This window comes from Linepithema humile, chromosome 6 (genome assembly GCF_040581485.1).
Source record: "Linepithema humile isolate Giens D197 chromosome 6, Lhum_UNIL_v1.0, whole genome shotgun sequence".
Taxonomy (NCBI): Eukaryota; Metazoa; Arthropoda; class Insecta; order Hymenoptera; family Formicidae; genus Linepithema; species Linepithema humile.
In genome coordinates, this window is record NC_090133.1 from 11,769,671 (window position 1) to 11,790,742 (window position 21,072).

The 21,072-nt window shown below is 44.6% G+C and overlaps 3 protein-coding genes and 2 non-coding genes across 5 annotated transcripts; 2 read left to right on the top strand and 3 right to left on the bottom strand.

Moving 5' to 3' along the window:
* Nucleotides 1-797: 797 nt before the first annotated feature.
* On the bottom strand, nt 798-1,622 carry LOC137000691 (uncharacterized). The gene has a single exon (XM_067358030.1). The coding sequence runs from the start codon at nt 1,620-1,622 to the stop codon at nt 798-800; it is 825 nt and encodes a 274-aa protein (XP_067214131.1).
* A 2,538-nt stretch (nt 1,623-4,160) lies between these two features.
* LOC137000692 (uncharacterized) lies at nt 4,161-9,386 on the top strand. Its single transcript, XM_067358031.1, has one exon. The coding sequence runs from the start codon at nt 4,161-4,163 to the stop codon at nt 9,384-9,386; it is 5,226 nt and encodes a 1,741-aa protein (XP_067214132.1).
* A 1,579-nt stretch (nt 9,387-10,965) lies between these two features.
* On the bottom strand, nt 10,966-11,038 carry TRNAA-GGC (transfer RNA alanine (anticodon GGC)). Its single transcript has one exon. It is a non-coding gene; the product is annotated as a tRNA-Ala (tRNA).
* A 470-nt stretch (nt 11,039-11,508) lies between these two features.
* TRNAA-GGC (transfer RNA alanine (anticodon GGC)) lies at nt 11,509-11,581 on the top strand. Its single transcript has one exon. It is a non-coding gene; the product is annotated as a tRNA-Ala (tRNA).
* Nucleotides 11,582-15,979: 4,398 nt separating this feature from the next.
* Nucleotides 15,980-20,894, bottom strand: LOC137000345 (uncharacterized). Its single transcript, XM_067356584.1, has one exon. The coding sequence runs from the start codon at nt 17,953-17,955 to the stop codon at nt 16,000-16,002; it is 1,956 nt and encodes a 651-aa protein (XP_067212685.1). The 5' UTR covers nt 17,956-20,894; the 3' UTR covers nt 15,980-15,999.
* Nucleotides 20,895-21,072: the final 178 nt, after the last annotated feature.

Sequence of the window (21,072 nt, forward strand, 5' to 3'; positions counted from 1 at the left end):
GAAAATTGTTTTCCCGTGAAGAGCCTGTGTAAAATCCTCGATGTGCGGAATCGGGTATCTGTCCGGCACCGTTCGGTTGTTGAGCTTCCTGTAATCGCCGCATGGTCGCCACGTGCCACCTTTCTTCGGTGCCATATGCAATGGTGAGGCCCATGCGCTCTTGGACGGCGCGATTACTCCTTCTTGCAGTAAAAGATCGAATTGCTGCTTCGCTTCTTTTAGTTTCTCCGGCGCCAGTCTCCTCGGCCTGCATGCTTCCGGTGGTCCCGGTGTTGTTTCGATGTAATGCATCGTTGAGTGCGGCGCGGATTCCGTCTTTCCGGTTGGTCTAGTGAGCTGTGGAAATTCAGCCAATAAGGCGTGAAAAGCTGTTTCCTGCAGTAACGTCTTAATTGATGTTTGTCCGGTTCTGCTCTGCAGGCTGTTTGTGGCCAATCCCGTCGTAGCGTCCAAAAGTTTGCCTCTCCTTACATCCGGCAGGAGATGGAAGTGCCCGAGGAAATCGGAGCCGATGATTGGCTGTGTGACGTCAGCTACGATGAATTTCCATTGGAAGGCGCGCCTCAATCCGATGTTGAGCTGAAGCGCGATCCACCCGTAGGTGTGAATGACAGTTCCATTGGCTGCAAACAGGGCTTGCGTTGCTCCGGACATTCGTCCGCGTACCATCGAGCGCGGGTAGACACTTATGTCTGATCCCGTGTCGATGAGGTACCGAACTTTTGTTTGTCGCTCGGTTATTACAAGGCGGCAAGGTTTCGGGTCCGGGCCGTCTGCCGCCATTGATTCCGGACCGTCTAGTTTTCCGTTTTGTCCTTCTTCTTCTCCTTGTATGTACATGGCTCTGTACACTTTCTTGCCTTGCTACCGAATCGCCGATGGAAAAAGCAAAACTCGCTGTCTTCTTCCGAATTTGATTTGGTCCGGCTGCGGCTGCGCGATCTGTGGCGCTGTTGTTTGTGGCGGTGCTCCTGCCGGCCCAATCGCGTGTTGAGTGCGGCGACTTGCTTGACCAATGCCTGTATCTGGTCCTCGAGCGAGCCGGTAGGTTTCGATTTCGTCTCCTTAGGCTTGTCCAATACTGCGACTGTTCGGCATGTGACTTCGTAGACGCGGTCAGCCTGTTCCGCCACGTCCTCGAGAAGATCGTCAGCTCGCGTCGCTAGTATAATCTGCATTTGGGCCGGTAAACGCCCCAGCCATAGCGTGCGCAGGAGTTGATCAGGCACGGCATTGCCCGCGAGCGTCCTTAGATGGCGCAGGAACTGCGATGGCTTTCGGTCGCCTAGTTCCTCTCGCTCTAATAATTGGCGGATGCGGTGTTCCTGTGAGTCGCTCAGCCTTTGGATGAGTGCCCTTTTTACGGCTTCGTATTTCCCGCATGGCGGAGGATTCGTTATCACGTCTTTGATTTCCTTGATGTATTTGGTCTCGATTTGCGAGATTGCGTATGCGTATTTGGTTGAATCCGACGTGACGGCGCTCAGCAGGAACTGGCTCTCTAATTGGGCGAACCATAATTCTGGTTCCTCCGGCCAAAAAGGTGGTACTCGCACCGATACTCTGCCGATTTGTGCTGCGTCGGCGCCTGGCATATCGCCGGCCTTCTCTGATTGGCTCATTTGCTTTAACCAGTCGTCGGGGTCACCAGTTTATAGGCGTATAGCCTAAGGATTGTGTTCGACTTGGTTGAAATATTGAGACCAATTTCTTAGAAAAATATAATTTATTTTTCCTCGTCAGAGAAGTAGAGTAAAGTACAAGTTTTGTTTGATTTGCTTAAGTGCGCCAGAGGCGCTTTCTCGGCAAGAGTGTAAGGCCGAGAATCAAAAGAAAAATTGACGGGCGCGGTAAGGAATTACCGGCCGCGTCTTAGTGTGTTGAACGGGTCCTAAAAAGGACGGTTCAACTGAGTTAGCTCGTTGCAGCCCCTTTCCCGGCGTCGGTGGAACGCCGTTCGGGAAGTGGTCTTCCGTCTGACAACTGCTCTCTGAGCAGGCTCTGAGCGGTGAAGTCTGTACTGCGATGGATCGAGTCTCTGATGTGCTGGTGGTGGCAACCGTCTCGGCTCTCGGAATTACGGATTGCTCCGTGTACCGAGGAGAGAGAGGTCTCCAAATTCGGATGTCGCCTTGTGTGAGCGTGTCCCTTGGTGGTCGAGTCAACCGGACGCAGAACTCTAGTGGAATTAATTTCCACACTAGAGACTGAGGAGGTGACGGCGAAAGTGGAGTATCCGCGGGCCGCTTGGTTGAAATGTGCGGCCGATGCTGGGACTCTGTTTTCTTTTTACGCGCCTTGCGAGGCAGCGTGAGAAAAACTGCGAGACTATGTGTCTCTGGTTAGATTCTGCCGAGGCAGAGTACGACTCAGTTCAAGGGCCCTGGAGAGAGCTCGCCTTGAAGCGAGTGAGTGAGGAAAGATCTGCGGAGCAGCTCTTTTATATCTCGTCGATCGAAGCTTGATCGCGAGAAGGCTCTTCACCGCCTGCGCAACCTGGCGGTGGGTCCGCAAGCTTGTAACTGGTAGAAGGCCTGCGGCGCGTAGCGGCGCCGCGGTGTATTATACCGCGTCAGTGCAGCGGTGTGGCGGTGAGCCGCCACAATAATAATACGAGAAATTTTCAAAATATCGAATTTTTGACGGCATCAATAGTGTAGCGAATAAATAAATGCTAATAAAAAGCTAAATTAATAAATCCTTTTTAAAAATAATGCAAACAAATTTTATGGCGCTAAATCTTTGTTAATGATGAAACCATTAGTATGATACATATTTACGCTATGTTAACGCCTAATTTACCAGAAAAATAACAATATCATTAAGCGTTCATGTTCATCAATAAGATTTATTTAATCTAGTATTTGATAATATAATACGAGAAGTTGAATATAAATATTATTAGATAGAATATTTTATTTTTAATTTATTTTTAATAAAACATTAATATTAATTAACGTGTTCGCGTCATATGCGAATCGAATCCGCTATCACCTGCGCCCTGCGTGATAACTAGCAATCCTGGCAGAGGCGCACGCGCGGTGGTGAAGCGAGTAGCCGCCGCGCGTGAGCCGAAGCCAGAGCTCCTGGAAGTCCCTTAAGACGAAGGTCTCCTTTTCTTTTCTGCGAGTCTAGCTCCTTTTGCTTCGACTATAAGCCAGAGTGTTATTTTCAATACGCGAGTGTAAGGTTTTCGTGAGCCCTTTGCTCGTGAGCCATCTGTTAAGGACAGACTGTTAAATTACGCCAGCGAATAAAGATTTTTTGCTCCAACAAGGCATTCTCGCTGCTCCGAGTTTCCGTTCCTCCCCTCGCTGATCCGGCACTTTCTGTCGTGTTGCATCTGCAAGTCGCGACGAGTTCGCGAAACAGAAATCGCGCGAAACATTTGGTCCTTCGAGCCGGATCATCTAAAGGAGAGGGACTCGTGAACGTGCTCGCGCCCGCGTTCTAGCACGCGGCACTTTGGCTGGAAATTCGCCACGTTGTGCTCCGGCCATCTTGTGCCGTTCGCCGGCCGGCCGGCTTTCGTGTGGAACACGTGGACGGACAGTGAGGTGCAGTGAATGAAGAACTACACCCTGCAGCCCTTTGGAGGAAAGCTGAGGACAGAAGAAACGAAGCAGGAGGTACGAGATAGTTCTTTCGCTATCTCTGTCGCACTCTCGTGTGCTGCGGCCTGGTGAGTTAAGACTCTCTCTCTCTCTCTCGCCCGCGCTAGCATGCCCTATGTAACTCGGCTGTGCCGTCGTACCGGTATGTGCGCGTGACGAGCGCGTGATCACCGCTCGCGCGGCCGCGTAGTGTCTTCGCTGTTCGACAACCGCGTCGCGCTTTCCTCTCTTGCGCTCGTTCGCTCGCTAATTTACGCTCTCTCTCTCTCTCAAGTGCATAGCGTTGCTCGCGTAACGTCGCCGCGCTCTCCAACGCTCTCTAGCGTTTTCGGTGATTCGCGACCGTGTTGATCGTTGCAGGTGCGCTTGCTGCATGCACCTCTGCAGGGTCATTAAGCCTGCGAGCCTTGAGGCACCCTTTTCAAGCTTTCGCGATCGGACATAGTGCGCCTTGCAGTAATCTTATTACTGAACTTTCCGTTTCCTCGCACGAAGATAGCTTATTTTTATTACTTCCACTCACGTTCACTTATAACGCGATCTACAATGGAAGTGCTACTCAAAAAACAGCTTGTTTCAGCAGGCTATATCGAACGCTTCTGGGACAATATAGCTAAGGCCGGCAAGGAAAAAATGACGCGTTCCTTTCTGACGGCGCGACTGGAGCTCCTGGAAAATTATTGGAGCCGTTTTTCGGATAATCACGAAGCGCTTATCGTTTGCGACAAGATCGAGACGACCGAGTATATCTCAAAGGATTTATACTCGATGATAGTCGAGAAATATATCGAGACAAAGTCCCGCATCGCACCGTATCTCAAAACCGAGCCAGCGCGGCAACCGGAGAAGACCGGAGAGACTTCTAATGTGCTTCGGCAAATTCAATTGCCAAAAATTAGCTTGCCGCGATTCTCGGGGGAGCAGATAGCGTGGGAGAGCTTTCGCGATCTCTTCAAGTCTCTCGTGCATGACGTCGCCGATATGGCACCGGTGCAAAAACTTCAATATCTCCGAAGCTCGCTCGCTGGCGAGGCTGCCGATGTAATTGCGAATGTACCGCTGACCGACGACGCGTATGCGGGTGCCTGGCGCGATCTTCTCGCGCGCTATGACAGCAAGCGACGGCTCTTGTACGTGCATCTACGCGAAGTACTGGAGTGCCCTGCCGCTACGAAAGCCACTCCAACGGAGATCAAGCGCTTGCTTGGAATAATGACGCAAGCTACTCGCTCGTTCGCGTCGTTGAAACGGCCGGTGGATCAATGGGATGACTGGCTCGTCCATATCCTGGTGAGCAAACTTGACGCTCAGACTCGACTCCACTGGGAGACTTCGCTCGCAGACAACCGTGAGTTTCCGACGTTTAAACAACTCCAGGACTTTCTGGAGACACGCGTGCGAGCCTTAGAGGCGGCCAATCCAGAGGCTTTGCTCACGCGTTCCGCTTCCGCGTCAACGCAACGGACACAAAAAAGGGCTCGCGTGTTAGCAAATACGACCTCAACCGCAAGGGTAAAAGGGGGCAAATGCTCACTCTGTGCCGAACAGCATAACATTGCGTATTGTGCGAAATATAAGGCGCTGACCGTCGCACAGCGCGCTGAAAAGGTGCAGAAGTCGAAATTAAGTAAGAACTGTCTCCGCGCCGGCCATCAAATCGATGCGTGCACAACGATAGGACGCTGCCTGGTGTGTGCCGGTAAGCATCACACTACTCTCCATAGTCAATCGACTTTCACGGATTCTTTGGAGCCTAAGAGTGACGGGCCCTCTGAGACCTCGACAACGAGGGTGCACAATGCACGCGTGACCTCTCTGACCTCGAGACGCAACAGTACGATGCTCCTTGCGACGGCGTTAGTCACGATTCAAGGTGACAGAGGCCATTCTGCAACAGTGCGTGCGTTACTTGATCCTGGCTCCGAATCAGATTTCGTGTCGGAACGAGTGGTGCGGCTCGTGCGCGCGAGTCAAAGACGGGTTAACGTTTCCGTCGCCGGACTCCAAGGTACACCGACGGGTACTTCAAACGCGAAGGTGACCGTGACGATAGGATCGCCGGTCGAAAGGGCTTTCCAGTTAGAAACCAAGGCATTGGTGCTTAAGAGCCTTATTAATCTCTTGCCGGCAAGGAGCGTGCCTTCACGTTCGTGGCCACACATAAAAGGTCTGCGCTTGGCAGACCCGGACTTTTACATGTCTTCCAAGGTCGACGTCATCCTCGGCGCCGACACATTCGGTCGGGTTCTCAGACCCGGGATTCAGGAAGGGGAGCGAGGTACGCCAACCGCCCTGAACACGGTGTTCGGGTGGGTGCTCACTGGAAGTACCACTCCCGGAGAGGATTCCCCCTCTATTTCTGTGCATCATGCACAACCAATCGACGAGTTGACTGCGGCGTTGCAGCGATTCTGGGAGATCGAGGAAGTTTCAAGCACAGCGTTGCCGAAGCCTGAGGACGCTTGGGTGGAGCAACATTTCAGAGAGACTCACTCTCGAGACTCTACCGGTCGTTACGTCGTGCGCCTTCCCAGGAAACAGACGGCCGAGGTGTCACTAGGAGCCTCCCGTCCAGCGGCGTTATCGATGCTACTCAACTCGGAGAGACGCTTGAGCAAGCAACCTGACTTGCGCAAGCGCTACATTGACTTCATGGTCGAGTATTTGGCGCTCGGTCATATGGACCTAATACATAATAACGAGATCCCACGTGACTCGTATTACTTGCCTCATCATGGGGTCTTTAAGACGGGCGACCGCAATGGCAAAATTCGCGTGGTCTTTAATGCGTCCTTCCGGACCACCACGGGATATTCTCTTAACGATTTTCTTTTGCCAGGTCCTCGGCTTCAGTCTGACCTTTGGGTCATCCTGACAAAGTGGAGACTACTCCGTGTCGGGTTCATGGCGGACATCGTCAAGATGTTCCGTCAAATCTCAGTCCATCCGGACGACAGACATCTGCAACGCATCCTATGGCGGGCAGAAGCGTCAGAGGAAGTGCGTGACTACACGCTCTCTACCGTTACCTACGGTACAACCTCGGCGCCCTTTCTAGCTCTGCGGACGCTCCAGCAGCTGGCGCAGGACGAGCAAGATCAATTCCCGATGGGTGCTGCAGCTATACTAAACCACTCTTACGTGGATGATATTCTGGCTGGAGGAGACACGCTTGACGTCGCCCACGAGACCAAGGAGCAGCTTGTCTCCTTGTTGCGCGCCGGAGGTTTCTCTCTTAGCAAGTGGGCTTCCAACTCATTGGATTTGTGTCCACGACTTGAAACGCCGGTCCGAACTCTTCCTTTCGGCGAAACAATTGGTGCGCTCGGCATCATTTGGAGTCCTCACACGGACTCTCTCTTTCTGAAGGTGACTTCTCTCGCGGAGGAATCTTCAGCTATCCTTGCTTCCAGCCCGAAGGAACTAACAAAGCGACGAGCACTCGCGGAATTAGCGAGGCTGTTCGATCCTCTGGGCTGGGCAGCGCCAGTCCTGGTATACGCCAAGGTCTTCCTACAAGATCTATGGCTACAAGGAAGTCGTTGGGACGAGCCTCTTTCCAACGACTTGTCGGAAGCGTGGAGCCAATTCCAGTCTTCCCTGCAACAACTCAACGAGGTCAAGATTCCACGGTGGGTTAACTGGAGTCCACTCTCTTCTGGAGTGGAATTACACGGCTTCTCGGATGCCTCCGAGAGAGCCTACGCCGCGGCGGTTTACCTCAGGGTCGCCGGCGCGAGCGATGAAGCCGAGACGCACCTCTTGCTGGCGAAGACCAAGGTGGCGCCAGTCAAAACCCAGAGCGTCCCTCGGCTTGAACTTTGCGCAGCAGTCCTGCTCGCACGTCTCCTCACGCGAGTTACGACGGAACTGAATCTTATTGAGTCCACGCTCTTTGCTTGGACCGACGCTCAAGTGGTCCTCAGATGGATCCAGTCTCACGCTTCACGATGGAAACCCTTCGTCGCCCATCGGGTGGCGGAGATTCAGGGACTTATTCCTAGAGATCACTGGAGGTACGTTCGCACTTCGCACAACCCGGCAGATCTGGCCACGCGCGGCATCCCCGCGTCTGAGCTGCTTAACCAAGATCTATGGTGGCGCGGTCCAATCTGGTTGCGTCAACCACGAGAATTCTGGCCTCCTCTAGAAACCATAGCTTCAGGGGACCAGGCGGAAGAAGAGCAGCGAACGAAGTGCGTCCTGGCGCACACCACACAAGCCAAACCAGAGGAGGAAGTCTTGGAGCGGTTTTCCTCGCTCACGCGTCTCTTGCGCGTAACTTCTTTCTGTTTCAGATTTATTAATCGATGTCGGAAAAACCCCTGCCAACCAGGCGGCCTCACGTCTCGGGAGTTGTTTCAGAGTCGCCTCCGCTGGATAAGTCTTGCCCAGCGGCAGGCGTTCCACAAAGAGTTTGCGGCGTTACGAGTCGGGCGAGCCATTTCTTCAAGTTCGCCCCTACGCCGTCTGCGTCCGTTCCTTGACGAGCAGGGCCTCTTGCGAGTTGGTGGACGTATTGAGGCAGCTCTGTCTTCTTACGATGAGCGCCACCCGCTCATCCTCCCAAGGGAGGGACCTCTCACGCTCCTCTTCATCCGCCACGCGCATCACGCAACCTTGCATGGCGGTCCAACCTTGATGAGAAGTTACCTTCTTCGTGGCCTTTGGATTCTTGGGGCGGCTACAAGAGTCCGCCAAGTGGCTCGCCAGTGCGTACGCTGTGCGCGCTACAAATCTGAAGTTGGCCAACAAAGGATGGGTCAATTGCCGCCTGAGCGGGTCAAACCTGCCAGGCCCTTCGCGTCTGCAGGCGTGGACTATGCTGGTCCAATCCAGCTCCGAACCTTTAAGGGCCGAGGTCGTGGTACCACCAAAGGCTACATTTGCCTGTTTGTCTGTTTAGTTACCAAGGCTGTCCATCTGGAAGCCGTAACCGAGCTGACCACTGCAGCCTTTCTTGCGGCATACCGCCGATTTATAAGTCGTCGAGGCCATTGCTCGCTGCTGCTGAGCGACAACGGTCGCAACTTTCTGGGGGCGGATGCAGAGCTGCGCCGTCTCTTCAAGGCAGCGTCTGAGTTCCACAAGGACGTCAGCGCTTATCTAGCGAACGACGGTACCAAGTGGCGCTTTATTCCTCCTTACGCACCGCATTTTGGTGGCCTGTGGGAAGCAGGGGTGCGCTCAGTTAAGCACCACCTGCGCCGCCTCTTAGGCGATCGCACTTTGACATACGAAGAGCTGTCGACTCTTCTCTGTCAAATTGAGGCGTGTCTCAACTCGAGGCCCTTGACCAGCCTCTCCTCCGATCCGTCGGACCTGGTGGCTCTCACCCCGGGGCATTTTCTCGTGGGAGAGCCCCTTACAGGTTTACCGGAGCCCGCTCCGACAGATGCCTCCTGCAACCCCGTAAATCGTTGGCATTTACTATCAAACTTACGAAATCACTTTTGGTCCAGGTGGTCAAGGGAGTATCTCCACCAACTCCAACAGCTGACCAAGTGGCAATCACAAAGGCCTAACCTTGCCAAAGGAGACTTGGTGCTCGTCGTCGACGAGATACTGCCGCCAGCCAAATGGCCGCTAGGCAGAGTCATTGGCGTCACCACCGGACCAGATGGATTGGTGAGGGTAGCGGAGGTGCGCACCGCCAGGAGCACCCTTTCACGACCGATCGTCAAGCTGTGCCGCTTACCGATCGACTCAGCAGAAGCACTGCGTCAAGACGTTCAGAACGCAAGCTCATCGCAGCAACCCGTTCATCCTTAGCTTTAAGGTTTCTCCGTAACATCTTTAAATACATTGTTAAATACAGTTCCTTCCCTTTATTTGTTTTACCGTTCTACCAGCCGCGCTTCACGTGACTGTGTAAACGCCAGCGTCATTAGTTGTAAGTTGTAAATATTTTGCGTTAGAGTTAATGTTAGTTTAAGGTAACTAGAGACGTTCAACTGTAACGCCGTTCCTGCACGGCGGGCGGTTATCTGGACGATTGTTCAAACATTTGTGACCTGTTTCGTCCACTGGACGAGGCGGGCGGTATGTTCGCGTCATATGCGAATCGAATCCGCTATCACCTGCGCCCTGCGTGATAACTAGCAATCCTGGCAGAGGCGCACGCGCGGTGGTGAAGCGAGTAGCCGCCGCGCGTGAGCCGAAGCCAGAGCTCCTGGAAGTCCCTTAAGACGAAGGTCTCCTTTTCTTTTCTGCGAGTCTAGCTCCTTTTGCTTCGACTATAAGCCAGAGTGTTATTTTCAATACGCGAGTGTAAGGTTTTCGTGAGCCCTTTGCTCGTGAGCCATCTGTTAAGGACAGACTGTTAAATTACGCCAGCGAATAAAGATTTTTTGCTCCAACAAGGCATTCTCGCTGCTCCGAGTTTCCGTTCCTCCCCTCGCTGATCCGGCACTTTCTGTCGTGTTGCATCTGCAAGTCGCGACGAGTTCGCGAAACAGAAATCGCGCGAAACACATTAATATTAATTAACGAAAAACATTTTCTTTTTTTATATGTTGTAATATCTCGGAAATTACTGTCTACTCATCAGCAGGCAAAGTAATATCGTTTTTTTTGTATCACAACATTAATCATATGCGAATCATATAAGATAACTTTTTCCTCCTTTTCATAGATATCTCCGATAATTCTCTGTTCGTTTGAAGAGTCGCATGGTATCATAAAATTAAAATAAATCTTTCATTCTAAAATATTATTTGTTTTTCTTTTATTTCAGATTTTGCTGACGATCAAAAAAGAAATACCAATAACATTAAATCAGCCTTAATACTGTTACGTCCTGATAGATGTAGAATTTTTTCGTTGGGCTCGGCGATCGACGTAAACGGGCCTGATCGCACGAGCCGAGCGGCACGTTTAGGACTTGCGACAGGTCAGCGACTGGAAGAGTCGTTTTTACTCCGTCAACAAGTCAACCGCTCGTGGTTCCCTTTTTGGGTCAAGGAATTGAATCCCTATTACCCGGGGCGGAACCTTTGTGCGCAATTTGAGAGGGAAGGTGTGAGGGGGTGACAAACGAGGAGGGTGTAATTAAATAAAAAAACTTTAAAACACATATAATGGAAGGCTCCATATGTTTAACAAACGATAAATAATGAAAATGGCGATATAAGAGCCGTTGCAGGATGTTAGTGCTAAATTTTTAATTTTTCTTAAAGAAATTATTAAATTAGTCTACAAGAGACAGTTAAAATTGTACACCGATCTCAATTCGAGATACTTAAAGTGTACGAAATTTTAAAGTACATTGTTCTCATATATCGAGAAACTTTAATGTACGTATAGGAATTATTGTAAGGAAAGGAAGAGAGAAAAAATATCAGGGCGCGAGTGGCTAAGCCGGGAATTGAACCCGGGTCTTTCGCTTGCCGGGCGAATGTTCTGACCATTAAACTACTCAGACCCCACGCTTCTAACATTTATTTCTCCTAGATTAGGAAATCAACAATACTGTAGGACATAAACGCGTCATATTGCCCGCGTGATTTAAAACTTTAAAACACATATAATGGAAGGCTCCATATGTTTAACAAACGATAAATAATGAAAATGGCGATATAAGAGCCGTTGCAGGATGTTAGTGCTAAATTTTTAATTTTTCTTAAAGAAATTATTAAAGGTGAGATCGGTGTACAATTTTAACTGTCTCTTGTAGACTAATTTAATAATTTCTTTAAGAAAAATTAAAAATTTAGCACTAACATCCTGCAACGGCTCTTATATCGCCATTTTCATTATTTATCGTTTGTTAAACATATGGAGCCTTCCATTATATGTGTTTTAAAGTTTTAAATCACGCGGGCAATATGACGCGTTTATGTCCTACAGTATTGTTGATTTCCTAATCTAGGAGAAATAAATGTTAGAAGCGTGGGGTCTGAGTAGTTTAATGGTCAGAACATTCGCCCGGCAAGCGAAAGACCCGGGTTCAATTCCCGGCTTAGCCACTCGCGCCCTGATATTTTTTCTCTCTTCCTTTCCTTACAATAATTCCTATACGTACATTAAAGTTTCTCGATATATGAGAACAATGTACTTTAAAATTTCGTACACTTTAAGTATCTCGAATTGAGATCGGTGTACAATTTTAACTGTCTCTTGTAGACTAATTTAATAATTTCTTTAAGAAAAATTAAAAATTTAGCACTAACATCCTGCAACGGCTCTTATATCGCCATTTTCATTATTTATCGTTAAATAAAAAAAAAAGAACAAGTTCAATTTACTAAAGACAACATTTTAATTTGATTAAATTTATAATTAGGATACAAAAACTTAATTCTTAATCGCATATGTTAATAATTTTATTTGTGTATTCTTTACAATAATGTGTGTGTGTGTGTGTGTGTGTGTGTGTGTGTTTGCGTGTGCGTGTGCGTGTGCGTGTGCGTGTGCGTGTGCGTGTGCGTGTGCGTGTGCGTGTGCGTGTGCGTGTGCGTGTGCGTGTGTGTGTGTGTGTGTGTGTGTGTGTGTGTGTGTGTGTGTGTGTGTGTGTGTGTGTGTTTCATTTTTCCGGAGGGAGGACAGAAGAAATAATAAAATAAAAAGGAATAAACTGACTTACTCGTTGCAGGATAGTTTCGGATCGGGTTGACTATGTTCGGTGGTTCTGAGCAGGCGCCCCGTTGAGGGAAGGTGTTATATGAGCGTCGGATCCCTTTTTTGTAAACGTGTGGGCACCCTGCTGCGGGATGGTGTCGTCAGGGTGATGGGCCCTCTACTTGAGATGCACCACTTGGTCGCAACAAAGTATTAACTGGTTTTACTCTTTGATTCGCGCCCCCGAACTACTCGAAAAACTGTTTGAGCTAAACGGAATAACTGCGCAAAACTGCTTAAAAACTGTGTGTGATTGTGTCCGGAGCCACCAGAACACGGGTTTTTATACTTTTTCTTTGGGGTAGATCCCTTTGGAAAATCTTAGGTTTTTGGAGCGGGGATCGAATAGGAATTAGTCTTGCGAGAAAATTTTTAATGTGGGGGAGGATGGCGTCATTTTTAGCTAATAGGATTGGGTTTAGATGATTAGGTTACTTGAAATGAGATAGGAAGAAAGAGGCCCTAACGAATAAGGAATAGCGTCGTTTCGGGTCCATATATGATGGGGGTAGGTTTTTGAGGTGGCGTAACCCGGTTGGTGTTAATTAGTATAGGTGGGGTGCATCTCAGTGTCTTAAGATCTGGGTGGGCGTAGTCTTTAGACCATACGATGGAATTATGGGTGGTCTATAGAAGTGCTTGTCCCGATTCTCGGCTTTCGGATTGGGTGGTTAAGAATCGGTATATAAGTTCGCAAAGCCTTGGGTCACTGATCTAATAAATTTGACAGTTTACGACTGTCGCGTGCCCTTGGTGTCGCGTGGAGAGTGCGACTAATGCATCTCGGTTTCCCAGACCTACTAAACACGTGCGCCGTATCAGGTGTCGCGCCTTCTCGGCATGCGACTGCGGTCATTCCCCGATCGTTACTCGGTAAAACCCTATCTACTAGCTAGAGTTCCCGTAGGTGGAATCCAAGAGTATGACTAGTTGGTGCCAGTTTTTTCTTTTTATCTCTTACTCTAACCGTCTGGAGTCGGTTAAGGACTCCAGCTACCGCGAAGTTTTGACTTTTACGGTTTTTCTGGCGACGATAGGTACGCTGAGCGTCCAAGGTATTTTGAAATATCCATGCTATTTTTCTCCGTGAGAAGATTCGAGCTCCTGGTGTCTCATGAGAAAAACAGCTCTGGCATTATAATATTTCTTAAGAGTTTTGTTGATTCCGCGTTTACTAGGTCTGGTATTTAATGAAAAGAAAAGAATCGTGTAGTCTGATCAGGACGTAACACCCCCCACCTTAGACAAATGTTGGGGGTATGCAACATTTGCAATTAAATTAAAGATAGATTCTTTTCTTTTCTCGGTTAACATTCCCATTTGAGATGCCGAATCGTTCTTACACTGCTTGTTTGTTAAAGAGAAGGAAAGGAAAGGCGACCTCCAAAACCCCTTCCTTATTCTTTTCGTTCTTTTTGCTGTCGCTTACGTACTGCATATATTTTTTCTTTTGACTCTATTTCTAATAATAAAAATCTACTATAAAGGATTTGATGAAGCCTTCTTCCGTGGAATCCTTTCAAATGTTCGATAGAACATGGTAAAATGAGTAAAGAAAAGAAAAGATGGAGTTTTATTTACGTGATAATCGTGTCCCAGAATGTCACGTGCAAAGGTCCGTAGGTCAGTCCAACCACATGTACCCTTTTATTGTTTTTCTGGGTAGCCACTTATCTTCTCCATCCCTTGGCCCAGCTCGGCTTTCATCTTCATACAGGAACCTTTTTGTACAGTCTTCTTATCTTCAATGTTATTAATAAAGTTTCCGCAACCTTCACATAGGTTGATCTCATGGATCAGGTAGGGTAATGTGATAGGTGCGTATTCAAGTTTGTCCTTAGTCACCTTAGTCACGGATTGTGACAACACTGGTGACGGGAATTGTGGTAGTCTACCACAATTAATGTGTTTTCCCACTCAGGGCGGTCGTACATTAAGTTCCGTGAGCAGCGGGCAGGCTCCAGGGTGATCTTTCAGTGTGGCGTCAAGTGGATTAGTGGCACATTACTCTTCGATATACTATATGTATAGATCTTTCTTCTTCTTTCTCTCTCCTTTTTTGTATTTGTAAAAGTTGGTACTTTGACATTCTATACTGTGACTGATCATCGAGTAATTCTCCCTATAGCAAATTGTTAATGAAAAGGATTCCACTTTATCTAAGATTTACTTATGAGAGGATTACGGATATATGAAAATCCTTTAAGTATACGACATTATTTATTTATGTATGTATTAAGTAAAATATATACTAGAAGTTAATCCTACGTCTAAGTTAATTATTTTGCTTATTTACTTAGATATATATATATACGCTTTAGAAGTGTATGTATCTATATATATGTATATATGTATATAAGATTATATATGTTTGATTATTTATTGAGGTAGATAAAAAAAAATTTTTTTTTTTTTTTTTTTTTTTTTATACTATATATATATGTTTGATATATAGAGATATATGTATATATAGATTTTTCTTAACATTATTTTAAACGTGTATATATACGTATTCATATATATATGTATATATATATATATATATATATATATATATATATATATAGGTGTGTGTGTATAATATTATGGTTATTATTTATACTATTGATTATATACATATATATATATTTATGTATTTTCTCTCTTATAAGAGATAATTAGAGATAACTTTTTATAAAAGGTAGTTATATAAAATTTTTTTTTTTTTTTTTTTTCTTAAAAAAAAACTTTTCTTTTGCCTAATAATAAACACAATATATATATGTATATATTTTTGTTATTCTTATCAGTTATTATCTGTGATTATAGAACTAATTATGTATATATCCTTATGCGTAATAATAAGGGTGTGGTGTTTAATTCAACGCGGATGGTACGGTGTGTGTGGCTATATTCGCTATTTTTTGCGCAACTCCTAATTCTATTAATAAGTCTCTGAGGTTGTGGTAGACGTTGTTAGTTTCGTTCTTAATATCTAATTTGATGAGTGCACCTTCGTCACGAATTGGTTTGATTATCTGCATAATTCCGGTTTGCTGTTCGGCGATGCTTCTGGTAATATTTATGGCCCTGCGGGACCATGTGGGTCCCGTGGTGGCAGGGGCTGTGTAGGCTAAGCTACATGGCACGGCTTGCCAGAAATGTTCTCTGAACCTCTCCTCGAGATGGTAGAGTTCAGCGATTGCATGGCAGACATACACGCCCCAATCTCGGAGTCCTACCTGCGCTGTCCCATCTCCGTTCATTTTTGTAACGATGCCGCGTTGCCATCCTCCATTCGTTTCGAGGGCAACAATGTCGCCTAGTTTTGTATTCGAATGGAAAAATCGGCGTTTGTTCATCCGCTGGTTGAAGTCTTCCATCATTTTTTGGAAAGATTCTTTACTATTTTCCAGGTGAATCCAAATCAGCGTGGGCGAAAACACCCTGATTATTTTAACAGCAAACGGCAAGCGGCTCAGTGTTTGAGTATCGAGGTGTTCGATCTCCATGTTTCTATAAACAAAAAGGTGGTGTTGGGGTTAGGTGCGAATTTCGGATCGCAACCGCGAGACCCCATAAGAAGGAGCGAAACAGATTAAAATGAGATAAAACAATAAAATGCGTAAATAAGAAAAATAAGAATTGTCAGAGTTGGCGCTTATGTAAGGTTGGTAGGGAAGCTGTTGTTTATGTTTTTTTTTCTTCTTTTCCTTCTTTCCGTTCCCCTCTTTTTTTCCCCCCTTTTTTTTTCCTTTTTTTTTCAAGGGAAAGAGAAATCAAGCGGTCAGTCCTTTAGTGCGAATGTATAAGTGGATGCGTCCTTTGCAGGTAATAGGGGGTAGGTTCCCCTCTGTGAAGAGTCTTCTATCGGGTTTCGTTCTGCGGACGGTTGCATAGTTTCTCTATTTCCATCGCGTGGTTTTTTCAGTTTTAAGTGTAATAGGAGCCGAGTTAACGAGTCCCAAATGGCTCCAAGCAGGTATATGGACCATCCGTATACTGTGTGTAGAGCATAGCCATGCACAATGGTATCCAATATTAATTTTACTGCTCTTACTGCCAAGTAAATTCCTAAAAATCCAGCGCTTATATTGCCGAAAATTAGGAATTGATCCCAAAATTTCTGCCATGCTGACATAGCTATTTTTTCAACTGATGCCTCATCTAGGAAGTTTGCAAAAGATCCTCCATCGTGCATAATCGTAGAGTGACCCATCATTCCTCTGGCCAAGGTGTTTAACATTGCTGGTCTCTCAGCAGGAAACATAATATGATCCCTGAGATCGCTTAAATCTCCTTCAGTATATATGCCGCTGGTAGCAAGTGATCCGGGGCTAATATATTTCCAGCTAGGTGTTGTCATCGGTTTCATGGTCATCGGCGGTACTGTATGTATTGGTTTAGGAGTGAGTCTATACCATGCATCTCCCAGAAGATACATAGGTGGTGCGAACAAATTGCACGTAATCTGCGTTCCTTGTCGTAATAGTATATGGGTTTGCGGTGTTAAAAATTGTGTTCTGTTTTCTCGCGTCACAGGCAATTGATCATAGCATTCTTCGGTGTGTGCTACTCTTACTTCGACAGGCACACATTTTACTATGTGTATTACTTCGCCAGCCAGTAAGGCCATGTATCCTGGTCCCTTCATAAAGTGATAAGCGAAAACATCCGGTGATTGAGTGGCTATGGCTAATGAATTGTGTAATATTTTCTGTTCGAGCTGACATTGTTGCAGTAAAATATTCTTATATAGTTCACTAAATTGAGTCCGCACATGTTTCTCTACATATACAAATTTAGAATTCATATAGGTGAAAATGTCCAAATTAGCTATGCGTGATTCTTTTTTAAAAATTGCTACGCCTGGTGAAGTTTCGAAAATTACTAATTTTGGATGTTCCGTGTGGAAAAGAGTGTATCCACAAGTAGAATAGGAGTCTCTGCTTGCCAATGCAAAAACTGTGTCTTCTGTAGTCATGGAATAAACAATTTGCTGTTGTTTGTTGACGATGTCTATTATTCTGTGTGCATATCCTTCATATAATACTCCATAAGTGCCGAACCTGCAGGTATCCGTGGGCATGGATGCCCAGTAGGTATCCCCACCCTCAATGTCGGTGCAATGTGTTGCGCTCAACGCACAGGTCACTCCAGACCTCAGTTGGACTCGGTTCGTGTTTATCTTCACGTCAGCTATATAATCCTGTAGTGTAATTTTTATGGTTGCGAGTACCACGGCTTTTTCCCATGTGCCGAATGGATCGCTATATGTTGTTCCGGAACAGGTGCCATCATTGTTCACGTGTCCGGCCAGTGTTACCGGTCGTGTTGCAGTTTGATTGGATTTCAATCCTGTTATTCGAGTGTTCCCGATTTCGTAAGTACCATACATATGCATTCGTTGGCAGGCGTCTCTTGATACTTCTTCTATATACGCGTGCTTTCCGTTGTACACGTCCATGGAGTGAGAGAACATTCCGCATCTCCTGATTAATCTGTCTATTTCTATTTTGCATTGTATAACTCTCGCGGAGGTAAATTCGTTAATTTGTAGCAATTGTATATAAATCTTCTGAGCTGCTACTTCTGGCTGTGGTATATCACATTCCTCTATCCCCAGTAATGATAGAGTCGTAATGTTCGTCGATGCAGATCCGCAGTCATATCCTATTATGCCTTTAGTGCCGCGTAACCAAAAATTTAGCACGGCGATTATTAAAAATCCTCGGAGATCCATCTGGAATTTAGCACGTCTAAGGTATATTAATATAGCACACCTTTAATTGTCAAGCTTGTTGTTATTACTTATTTCCTTATTTGCTAATCAATTTATCATTTATTTATTTATAAAAAAATTTTTTTTTTTTTGTGTAAAATATATTTATATATATATTTTTTTTTATAGTTACTTATTTTAATTAATAATAATAAAGTTACTTAATTATTAGGAGTTGGTTTGATGTGTGAGATTCGTAGGCGATTAGGGTGTACAACGCGACTGTTCTTTTTTATTCTAATTCTTACGTTATTTCTATTCAATATTTCTAAGACCTCATGGGGTCCTGTGTATTGATCTTTAAATTTGCCAGGTTTAGGGCCTTTTAATAAAAAGACTTGATCACCAAGTTTGAATGTTTGTGGGTTTATCTTTTTATCATAGTGTCTTTTCGATTTAATTTTTGCTTCGACAACGTTTTCTCGGGCATTTTTCTGAATTGCGTGGAGTTGACTAACTAAATTTACAAGGTATTCGTTGTAAGTTGCTAATTTATCGCCAGATGCTAAAGGTTCATTTGACGGAATTCGTGCTATTTTACCGAAGATTAATTCGTAAGGCGTGTGTTTAGTTGCTTCATGTACACTAGTGTTATAATTATACATCGCGAGACTTATCCATCTATCCCACTGTTTTTGTTCTCTTGCATATTGCTTTAAATATTCTCCTAATGCGTGATGTGATCTTTCTAATGAGCCGTTTGATTGAGGATGGAATGCGGTTGTACGGAATTTACGAATTTTAAATATTTTAGCTACCTTTTTCATTAAGTCACTGATAAAATTTCTACCCTGGTCTGTTAAAATTGCTTTCGGAGAACCGAATACACAAATAAATCGATCGACAAAAGCTTCGGCTACCGTTTCGGCAGTTTGGTCGGATAACGGTATTCCCATGCTAAATTTAGTGAGTTGGTCTTGTAGAGTTAAGATATATTCATTGCCACGTTCGGTTTTAGGCAAAGGTCCTACGATATCCATGGCGACCTTATCGAAAGATGATCCGGGTGTATCGGTAATTATCATAGGTTGTTTGGTTTTTACGCGAACTAGTTTCTTTAATTGGCAATGTAAACATTGTTGGATAAAACGCTGTACATCTATTTTTAAATTTTCCCAGTAATAATTATGTTTGATTCTATTATACGTTTTAGTTACTCCGCGATGTCCCCCAGTGGGTAAACAGTGCGTTTCTCCTATTATTATTGGTCGTAAATCTCTAGGTGGATATTTAACTAATCCATTGCAAATAATTAATTTAATTGGTGCGTCAAGGAATATTAATTGTAGCTGATTTTTGACATTGTTCCACGGTACATTGTTAATAAAATCCGTTTTAGCAATACTAAGTGTTTCAATTTTTAAATTTTCAACAGTTTCCTTTAAGTTATTTAAAGCGGTTATGATTCGAGATAAAGTTAATGTTGGGCCTTCTCGTTGTTCTTCGCTTATCGGCAATATTATATGATAATAATTTTTTACTTTAATGGTTTTAGGTTGGTTTAACATAAGATTATTTAAATTTGGAAGTTTGTTTCGTTCGAATAACTTTTGCGAACCGGAATCTAAAGGTTTACCGTTTGTATCAACAAAATATGCTATGTTGTCTTTACGTAAGAATAATAGATCGCGAGATTCAATTATATTATTTTTTATTATTTGCTGATTATTAATAGTGGGTTTACTATAATTTTTGATATTGATCTCTTGATTATTGTCTATATTTTCTTGTTCCTCGTCTTCATCACTGTTTTCTTTATCAGGCGGATCATTTCTATCGTCTAACAATATAATGTTATCGTCTATTTGCTCTTTTATTAAATTATCTTGATCGGTAATTCGACGTCGTGCTGTCCGACTTCTTGTTAGTATTTTGTCATGTGTAGGTGGACTGTGAATTAATGCTCTCTCTATTATTTGTTGATTTGGTTCATCTAATTCTTCTTGGGTAAATGGTATCGAGTCTGTATTATTTTTAATTGCATTTTCGTTTTCTTCGGTGTCGGAAAAATGTAATTCGTAATTTTCTTCCTCGCTATCAGAAAGATGCGATTTGTAATTATTATTTTCTTCAGTGTCAGAGAGGCGTAGTTCGTAATTATCATCTTCCTCTGAAGAATCGGAGAGATACAATTTATAATTATCTTCTTCTTCGTCAAATTCTCTTTGCGTTTTTAAGGTTGTTTTAGCATCTTTAGAGATTTTTTGTTTCTGTCTGCCCTTTCTAACTGGTTTACAATCGACTTCTTCAAGGTTTATAGGATTTCGTGATAATGCATCTGCGTTTACATTCATTTTACCTGCTTTATATTCCACTTCATAATCGTATTCCGCTAATTTTAGTCTCCATCGTAATATTCTCATGTTCGCATCTTGAGCATTCTTAAACCACATTAAAGGCTTGTGATCGGTTACCAGTGTAAATTTTCGTCCATATAAGTATGGTCGAAAATGTTTAACGCAATAAACTATTGCTAATGCTTCCTTTTCATATGTATCGTATTTCAGTTCGTTATCTGTTAAAGTACGAGATGCATAGGCCACTGGACGATCCTTATTTATTTCTCCTTGCGATAATATTCCTCCTACTGCTATCCCAGAAGCATCCGTTGTTAAAATAAATGGTTTTGAAAAATCAGGATATTGCAATACGGGCTCTTTACATAATAATTGTTTCAATATTTCGAAAGATTCTTCTTGAGTAATCGTCCATTCAAATCGTGTATCGTTTTTTAACAAATTAGTTAATGGTTTTGCCAGTTTTGAAAAATTCGGTATAAATCGTCTATAATATCCAGCGAGTCCTAAAAATTGTTTAATGTTTTTTGGTGTTTTGGGCCTAGGAAATAATTTTACTGCTTCTAACTTCTTAGGATCAGGTTTAACTCCATTTTTACTAATTATATGCCCTAGACAAGTTACTTCTGTTTTTAAGAATTCACATTTGTCCGGTTGTAATTTTAAATTGGCCTTTCGAAGCCTTTCAATTAATAAATTGTATTTCCTTTCGTGTTCTTCCAATGAGGCGGCGTAAATAACGATGTCGTCCATATAAACAAATAATTCCTGGCCTTGTAGT